This window comes from Aegilops tauschii, chromosome 4, assembly GCF_002575655.3.
Source record: "Aegilops tauschii subsp. strangulata cultivar AL8/78 chromosome 4, Aet v6.0, whole genome shotgun sequence".
Classification (NCBI taxonomy): domain Eukaryota; kingdom Viridiplantae; phylum Streptophyta; class Magnoliopsida; order Poales; family Poaceae; genus Aegilops; species Aegilops tauschii.
In genome coordinates, this window is record NC_053038.3 from 362247562 (window position 1) to 362256975 (window position 9414).

The 9414-nt window shown below is 42.0% G+C and overlaps 1 protein-coding gene across 1 annotated transcript; it reads left to right on the forward strand.

Annotated features, from left to right (window-relative positions):
* The first annotated feature begins 1254 nt into the window (after nt 1-1254).
* LOC109763330 (uncharacterized) lies at nt 1255-8777 on the forward strand. Its single transcript, XM_020322167.4, has 4 exons — nt 1255-1490; nt 1851-1994; nt 7907-7992; nt 8165-8777. The coding sequence occupies exons 1-3, from the start codon at nt 1419-1421 to the stop codon at nt 7961-7963; spliced, it is 273 nt and encodes a 90-aa protein (XP_020177756.1). The 5' UTR covers nt 1255-1418; the 3' UTR covers nt 7964-7992; nt 8165-8777.
* The last annotated feature ends 637 nt before the right edge of the window (nt 8778-9414 follow it).

A 9414-nucleotide genomic window follows, 5' to 3' on the forward strand; every position in this document is an offset into this window, starting at 1 on the left:
ACAAAACTCAGATACAGAGCCACAAAGCCATATTGCATATAGTATAGTTTTATCATCTGTTTTCTCATGTTGTGATCTTGCCGGTACATTCAATGTACTGACCTACACGGCTGCAACGTATCATGTTGCAGGATTTTTCTTCGACGAGTAAGAGTTACGATACAGGGTTACGGTCTACACTCAACTTGCCGATGGCGTTGATGGGACTCCACCCCCGTTTAATTGTTTCCGCTGAGTATTATGAGGTATATATCAGTTTTACGTTATTTATACATGTGATTGCACTTTGATATATACATTGATGTACTGTGTGTGCCAGCATACTGATCCAGGGATGGCACAGATACACAGAGACTTGACCGTCTGAGGTCGGGTCGCTACAGGCAGAGATTTGCTTCCGTGAGGGCACAGTCGTGCCTCTCGATAAACGGAAAAAAACGCGTGTTTCCTTTCGCGAGAGGCATAGATTTACTTCTCGTGAAGGTACAGATTTACTTCTGCAAGAGGCATAGCCATGCCTCTTGAAAAAGAAAAAAATATTTTTTCTTCTACGAGAGGCACATATTTACTTCTCATAGTGGCACAGATTTTCTTCTGCGAGAGACACAATAGTGCCTCTCTGAAAAGGAAAAAAACCAGGTTTTTTTTTCCTTCCTCAAGAGGCATAGATTTACTTCTCCTGGAGGCACAAATTTTCTTCCATGAGAGGCATAGTTGTGCCTCTTTGGAAAGGAGAAAAATGTGCTTCCGGTTTGATTTTCTTCATCCATTTTTTCATGAAAAAAAGTTCATCGAAATCTATCAACATAGAATCTAGTTTCAAAAATCTCGCCGCGTGGATTCCGACAGTGAAAACGGTTCATGATTTGGACGCACGGTTTTAAAAATAAAACATTTTGAATAAACGAATTAAAAAAAATAAAAAATCTTAAGTTGCGACAAGTGGTTTACAGTGCGTCACTTGTCGTAACCTGGGGAGGCAGGAGTGACCTTTACAAAAAGTACTTTCTTTTTAGTAACTACGAAGAGTACTTCTTAATTAGAGTTGCTTCTAGTTTTTTTTTTTGAGACAATATAGTTGCTTATAGTTTTTTCTTAGGCAACAGTTTTTTGTTTGAGCCAATTTTGAGAAAAAGTTTTTTTTTAGATCCTTTTTGAGCAACAGTTTATTTTTTTGAGGAAGTTTTGAGCAAACAGTTGCTTCTAGTGATTTAGCGGTCTATGCTATTGGGCCAAACAAGAGAAGAGGAGCCCATCCTCGTCCTCCCCTGCGGCCCTGCCCGTCCTCGTCCTCTCTCTCTCCGCCTGCGCCGTACACTTTCCAGAGGCAGCGGTCTGGACTCTGAAGCATCCTCTTTCTTCTTCCGGTCTTCTCCCTCTTACTGTATCCAACAGCACGAGATCTCAAGCATCGAATCATGAACGGAGGAGGTAGCGCGACGCCCTTCTCCCGCACCACCACCACCCTCTGCACCACTTCTTCTACCTTGGTATGCTCTTTATATTCTCTTGACCCATCTCTTCGCAAACAGCTGCCTGCGTTGTTGAATTGGTTTCTTGGGGCGACAGAGATCCCCAAAGAAGAAGTTCTTGTCGAACTTGAATTTCCGTATTTATTTTTTCAGATTTGCTATGGCTCTCTCATCTAGATGAGAAGTATTTATTTTACGCGGAGATTCGAGCATTTTTTTCTTTTATTTTTATGTTTGATTATTTTCTTATAGTGATGTTAGTTAGATGAGACTTAGTTAATTTTTGTATAGATGAGAACTAGCCACATATTTTCTTCTTCTAATTTTCCAGATAATTGCAATGATTAAAAATCTATTTTTCTTTTTCTTTTTTACTAGCAAGCAGGTGAGTCGGGCCAAGGGGATAGGGAAGCTGCTATTCAAGCCGAGATGGCCAGGGTTAACAACCTGCCAGCCAATAGTTCCTACGCGATTCACCGCATTAAGGTGCTGAACAAACTTCGCCATCTTTTATCTATAAAGGTAAGATTTACGTATAAACCGAGTCAACATGTTTACGTAATTCTGTTTGTCGTGTGAGAAATTTGCAGTAGTTGTCACCAATTATGTTGCTGTATCTTCCTCCTTTTTTTTCTGAACTACTCCCTTGTCCCCAAATAGATGGCGTATAAACCGAGTCAAAAAATACTGCTTTCTAAGTTTGGCCAAGCATATGTAAAAAAAAAATATGAAGATAAAAAATACCAAATCAACATCAACACCATTAGATATATTTTTCAGAATGTGTTTATTCAGTCGTTAATAGTTTCTTCTATGTATTTGGTCAAACTTAGAAATAGTTGACTTCTTAATTGAATTTATATGCCATCTATTTAGGGACGGAGGCAGGATGTGCCTTTTTTTTCCGGGAGCTAGGATATGCCTTTGTCCTGCCAATTTCTATCATCTCAGCAGCCTAGTGCAAACTGCAACTTAGAGCATCGTGTATCCCAGTATACATGTTTGCACTTTGCAATGTTAATAGAAGAAGCATTTATGTTTTTGTGTTTCATCACAAATGGGAGATGAGCAACATTGTTGTTGCATATTGCTGAAAGTGTATCTTATCTTTATATGTTTCTAGTAATCTATGATAGCATAAACATGTTGCAGCTATTACTTCATAACAACGAGTCCCAGGAATAAATACAATCTACACGTTGATGGTCATAGACATATGCAACTATACCGTACATTCTTTCCCAATCAATGTTCCCAATAATGTTTGTCAATACATACACCTATCGGTCTCTCCTACCCAATGATGTTCATCAAGATACATATATGCATGTTCCTCATACCCAATAACACTCATCAAGACATGCATCTATGCAACTACAAGTCTTCCATACCCAGTAATGCTTGTTAAAACACCATATGATTGTACTATGTTCCTTGGAAGGTATCAAAGTAAGATTCTGATGCTGGATACTTGGCCTCTTAAAAAATATGTAACAGATCCATCGGGTGTAACAGTGCAAATGACCAATAAAGCCATTACATTTCCTATTAACTACATGTCAACTTATGATGACCCTATGTAGAGACCGTGGTTTATTCTAATCTGTATAACTATAACCCTATTAAGCTTTCTTTTTTCTTTCTTTAGTAAGATGGGTACCAAAGTGTTACTGTATGTCGGGCCTCACGGTGTCGCATGATCAAAATGCATGGGCTAGACCACTTCGGGGTGGATATATGCAGAGGATTTGCATATTTATTTTGTTTTCCTTTTTGTAAGAAATAAATTGACAGAGTTCCAATGCGCTCACTCAAGCTTAGGCACCGGAAGCATTCCATTACCAAGTAATGAGAGGGCTATCTGTTGAGAATGAAAAGGGAGGGAACTTGCTTAGCAGGCGTACGAGAGCAAATCTTGTTTTGCTTACGGCTGTTGCTACCGGGTCTAAAGGAGATCGTGAATCAGTTCCATCAACTTCATTGATATGCATGATATGCCCTTAGCTTCCTTAAAGAGCTAGAGGGATGGTCGCTCTTCCAAAATTGAATAGTCCCATCCTAAATTGGAGCCTCTTTTTTATGCTTCTTTTGATTTAGCCTTTTGGATAGCTCATTCACTTCAAGGGCACCATGAGTGTGAGAGTAGCTGGACAGGAGCCCTTTACCTGGCTGATAAGCCAAGTTGTCTCTCAAAAGCAAATATTTTAGTAGATAAACAGATATGTTGTAGTCTATATTTAGTTCGAGAATTTTCACATTGAGCCTTCTGTGACCATGTGGCATCCATCCATCTGGGGGCTCTTAAATATACCTTTGTCTGGGGTTAGGACAATATAACTTACTGATGAAGTATTGTGGCAACATGATCAGATTGATCAATTGAGGTACCGATGTCCTAGACTCCTAGTGCGCAGCACAAAAAATACTATAGTGCTAGTTCATCAGATTCTAATAGTTTGACACTAGGAACGTTGTCAATGACCTCATGTTACTGACGAGTTTTTGTGCTATTGACCATGATCAATTTTGAATTTTATTGCTTGCCTATTTTCTGCTGACAAGAAAAGATGGGACGTTTTGCTTGAGCTTTTAACATTAACTGAGGGATTCTTTGGATCCTGTGTTTTGGCAAAAGCCAGTTTTGTTTAAGGTTTTAGGCTGTAGATGCGCTTTTGGAGAAAATGTTTAAGTCTCAAACTTGAAGCCAAATCCAGGAAGGAGAAGCGGCCTAGGCGTACGTTGTGGCACCCTGATTCAGCGAACCGGAGGCCTCGTGTTCCAGCCAGGGATCTATGTCTTCTGGAACACGGTATAGCTTGATAGAGAATAAACCACGATATGTTGAAGTACTACGAGTACAAAGTCTTAGGGTACAATACTCTTGCGAAGCAAGGTGGTACTACTTCAGCAACTACGCTCTTTACGTTATTCTTCGAACGACTCGTCCTGGGAGTACTAGTGGCGGAAGCGGTAAAACACAGCGGAAAGCGTGACGATGGCGGGACTCCAATCCAAAGGGACACTTCTGGGACACGTCCTAGTTCGCACTCTTGGCATCTTTAGACTTGGCTTCTCCTGCATCTGGCATGATAAGTCAGGTGAGTACATTGAAAGTACTCGCAAGTTCACACAAACAATCGAAAAGCAAGCAAGCAAGCAAGAACATGGCATTTAAACAAGAAACAGATTTAAGTCCTAAACAATAAAACAATAGGTTTAACTAGTGTGAGAACTTAGCCTGCCCGTTTAATGTCTCTTGGACCAACTCCCGGCATGATCCCCGATCATCCGGTTTACTTCAACTGACCACCTCGTGGTCGATCCAACTCTCTGCCATCTTCCTTTCTCATACCTTAACTTAGATTTAGTTTGTACATGGGGTTGATCAAATAGTGTGACTTAATACGAACCGTGTCCCATTGCCGGGGACTCGGCTATTCGAATAGATTTTAAACACTTTGCAGAGGTCACCATGGACTAACAGTCCAAGATACCGCTTACAGCATGGCCCTCCTACCGTGCCACCGACCCCCCCACAGGCTAGCCCTGGGTGGGAGAAACTGGTCCCTGCCACCTCGTGGCACAACTCATCCCATCCGGGATTCAATCAACTTTTCCTGTGCACATCTTAACAACCCAGGCTCTCGTCGCTGGACGACAATCCCGAGGCCAAGGGGATACTACTCTTCCAACCATCCCTGTTTGGCAACACGCATAAGAGTCATTAACTATAAACGAATTAGGGCCTTCCCACAAAGGCAAATGCGGTCGTATGGAAAAGGCCCGGTTCGGTGGCACTATGAGCCATGAAGGTTTAATTTAATGAACTTGATTCTATTACAATTAAAAAAGGGCAGCCCGGTGCACATAGCTCCCGCTTGCGCAGGGTCCGGGGAAGGGTCCGACCACTTTGATTCTAATTACAATTAACCCTTTAAAATTTTAGTTGAGCTAGAACAATTCATATTCATTTTAACGCTAAATTCTTATCCGATTATGATCATTCTAAGTCTAACGTCATTCCCCCAAATATGATCATTCTACCATTCAAAGTCATTCCTTAAGGTGATCACTACTAAAGCTAAAGTCTTTCCCCAAGGTGATTACTTTGATACTAAAATCATTTCTCCAATTCTACCATTTTTATTATCACGGTTCACTTTGTTGAGTTACCGGTTCATCCACTGTCACTTCTTAGCTTACTCCTTAGTGAAAAACTATTGACCAACTAACTCCAAATACTTGCAACACTAGTGTGACCACAATTCTAGCACATTGACCATTCACACAACAATTTAAAGTAATTCAAATAATTAAAGAAAAAGCAATTTGGAAACCATGGCCTTGCAATGCCATCGAACAAATGGATGTGGTGCATTGCCTTGCTCAAATGGAGTCTCAGTGAACTCCTGGTCTTCACCTCCTGAATTATTTCCTTCTGAAAATAATTTTAAAAGCAAAAATTAAATAAAGAAATAAGCCCAAACTTTCTGTCCAGAAATTCTAGACGAGTCAAATAAATCTCAAATTTATTCAGCAGATAAAGAATTCCAAAAGAAAAATAATGCAAAAAGAACCAACTCATTTGGACTTATGGTTTAAAAAGTTAGAGGGGGTCTATGTTTGGTCAACAGATCTAATAAAAATGATTTAAAACGGTTTAACTGGAAAAAAAACAGAAGCGAACACGTCGAAGGCGTTTTTTGAGAATACGCCTCCACTTGCGTACCGCTTCGGGCGCGCATTGGGTCATTGACGGGCGGGCCCACCCGTCAGGTTTTTATTTCTAAAACGCGGGCAGTGGGGACGACGGCTCGTCGGCGGTGGTTCACCGGCGTGGAGGCCTCGGCGGCGTGCGCGGGTGCGTTGAATTGGCGCGACGAAGGCGGTCACGCCCATACTCGTACCTTCTTCTCGGGTTCTCGTATGGCGTCGCCCCCTTCTTCTCCGGCGGCAGTGGTCTTCGGGCGTCGGTGAACTCCCGCGATATGTCGAGGATTCGAGCGCCTAAGCTACGAGTCGGGGTCAGTGAGGAGTGGGGAGGCTAGCAGCGGTGATGGCGTGGCTTGGGGTGGCCTAGGCACGGCGGGAGGTGACGCAGCAGGAGGCCTCCGAGGGTCACAGGCGGCGTGTCCTCTGGCGGCGGCGGCGCGGGGGGGGGGGGGGGTCACGTGGGTGGTTCTGGTGCTGTAGGGGAGGGCGCGCGAGGCAGGGCATGCCGGAGAAGCGGAAGACGACGCGGGTGTCCAGTCAGTGGCAAGTTACAGTGCAGAGCATGCTCTCTGCATGCCAGTGCCGTGGTCTCCACCGGGGGGGGGGGGGGGGGGGGGGGGGGGGCTGGGTGCGTTTTGGTGGTTAGTAGCGTGTCTAGTAGTTTAGGGGTGGTGTGTGTGTAGTGTTCGTGGCTTCCAAGGAACTCCAGGTGCACTGGATGGACAGCAAGGTGGCCAAGTTCATTCTGGTAGGAAGGTGTTTGTGCTGTGCCAGGGGAGAATGGAGGGGGGCCTGGATCTGGTCTTTGGTGTGGTGTAGTTATATGCTAAGGTGAGTGTGTGTGCCAAGTTTCAAAAGGTTTGCAAAAAGTTATAGAGTACTTGTTGTGTAAACTTAAATTTGGGTCAGAAAAGAGTTTGAAAATGGTGTGCTCATTTGAAAAAGTTTCTGTTTGAGTTGGTGGAATTTCTGGTGTTAGTTGATCTTAAAGAAATTGGGTGAATTATTTGGAAATTTCCAGAGGGGCAGAAAAGGTAGTTGCTTCACAACCCAAGTGCCTTGAGAGTATATCTTCTTTTTGGAGAAAAGAAACACACTTGGAAAAGTTTGGAAAATGAGTTTGAGGTGAAATTGTTAGAGGGTTGGAGAGTTGGGCCCACTGGATAAGTCCAAGAAGAACAGTTTGGTTTTTATTTTACTAAGTCCAAGAAGCAATTCCAAATAAGGTCCAAGGCAAAAATCCAAATGAAACCAATTTGATTTGAAAAAAAAGGGCCAAAATTCACGTGGCTGGTAGCGTCTGATGCAAGGAATGTAGGCGACATGCCATGCAATGGGCTCAGGCATCGGGTAGCTAACTGTGCCAGGGAAGACATTAGCTAAGATTGTCTAAGTTAGGGATAAGATTTCCTTAAAGCATCTCCTGAAGAGGATATCATCTGAGACCAGTTTAAAGAGCGTCTCCTTAAGAGATTGCACTGGAATCATTGTTACTTTGTTAGGCAATGACTCTATTTGAATGATACTTGTTTATGTTCTTATGCAAAGAAGAAGCCTTCCCAGAAAACACCATACTCAGAGCCACTTTGGTCTAGGAAAATAAGTTATTTATCATGGTATCTCTTAATTTTGATCACTTGAATTGTTAACAAATTTTCACTTAAACATTTGGATGGCCTTGCATTTTACTGTGCTCAGTTTTTGTACCTTTTCCATTGCAGAGGACCACATCTCAGGATGAGGAGCTTGAACTCCTTTTCTCAAGCCTTTCAATTTAAAGTTTATCCTCAGTATCTACATGTACTAGGTAAGTTGCAGTTTGAGAATACAACATTTTTGTTGCATTTTTTGCGCCCTACTTCTTTTTGCTCTCTCTCTCTCTATGTATATAACATAGGGATGCGGTTCTCTTTTTGGTATACTAAGCTATTATTTTTCTAGATCCAAAAAAGTTGAATATTAACTTCTTCCACCTGCAGGTGATGTCACTGTTTCGGTGTATCTAATCATCGATTGCCCCCGCCTGTCCAGTGTAGCATATATTCCCAATGGTTATCAAGTTTGAAGGAATCACTTTTTATTCAAAGTGCTAGGGAACTTGATGAGTTGATAAACGATGTGTTCTCTTGAACGGAATTCCTAGCGGGGGTGAAATTTATCATGTGCATGTAATGTTTTTGACCCAAATTGGGGGCTGCCATAACTCTAGCCATATGGTGATGCATAGAACACCAGCTCAATAGTTATGTTATCAAGCATCACTGGTTTTGCTATTGTGACAGTAAAGGATGCATACCTGGACCCCTACATATGATAATTTGGTCTCTATTGTGGAAGCATCAAGGACTCTGGGAAGCAGGGGAAAGTTCAGCTGCCTTGTTTGATATTTTGAGTGGATACATTTTGGTAAACCTGGAATGCAGTATGTTTCTGACTAGTCTGGCACCAAAAAAGACTTCTATTATTGTGGCATATTGTCGTGTTAAGGTTTTTTTTATTGTGGCAGACTGGCCTTATTATAAATAAACATGTGTTGGTACGAATTGTTTCTCAGAAAGTTGAAAAATCAAATGAACACTATCAATTCCTGTATGGAAGACCAATCTTGCTTTACATTTGCAAGGGTTGGTTTGTTTGATATTTAATATTCTCATGATATCAGGTTTGCAAAAGATATCTACAAGATATTGATCCTACATGTTTAAGCCCGTAGTTGTAAACTAGTGGGCTTCCTAAACGGATCCTGTTTGAATTACAATGATGTTAGGTAGGTATGTGTATGTTTTTTCTTCTTTGTGGTACTTGTAGTAACTTTAAGTTCTTAAATTAGAAGTTGGATATTGTCTCTTCTAAAGGCTGATGCTTTGGTATTTAGGCTGAATTGCATTTGCGAGAGATGATGTGGTGGTCTTTGTTAGCATCCCGGTAAGAGGATTAGGGCATCTCCAACGTCCTTAAAACGGACATACTGTTTCTCCGTGGACTGATCCGAACTCTCCAACCGCAACCCCTAAAAATTCGGCCCGGCCAATTTCATTTTAAAATGCATAGCAATATGAGCAAATTAAAGTCTAGTGTTCATAGAGTCTGATCACAACGAAAAAGAGGAGGATGTTCATAGTTTTTGCATACGCCCGATCACAAAAGTTTCAGTCTATACAAAAGAACAACATTTTTGCCCTGCAGACCGGCTGTCCAAGTCTCCTCGCTCACTATGCCGCCGGCTCCC

What these genes read in the sequence shown, in the direction of transcription:
- LOC109763330 (XM_020322167.4), top strand. Translation starts at nt 1,419, where the DNA reads ATGAACGGAGGAGGTAGCGCGACGCCCTTCTCCCGCACCACCACCACC. An exon ending in GCACCACTTCTTCTACCTTG is followed by an intron (nt 1,491 to 1,850) that starts GTATGCTCTTTA and finishes CTTTTTTACTAG; the next exon opens with CAAGCAGGTGAGTCGGGCCA. An exon ending in GCCATCTTTTATCTATAAAG is followed by an intron (nt 1,995 to 7,906) that starts GTAAGATTTACG and finishes TTTCCATTGCAG; the next exon opens with AGGACCACATCTCAGGATGA.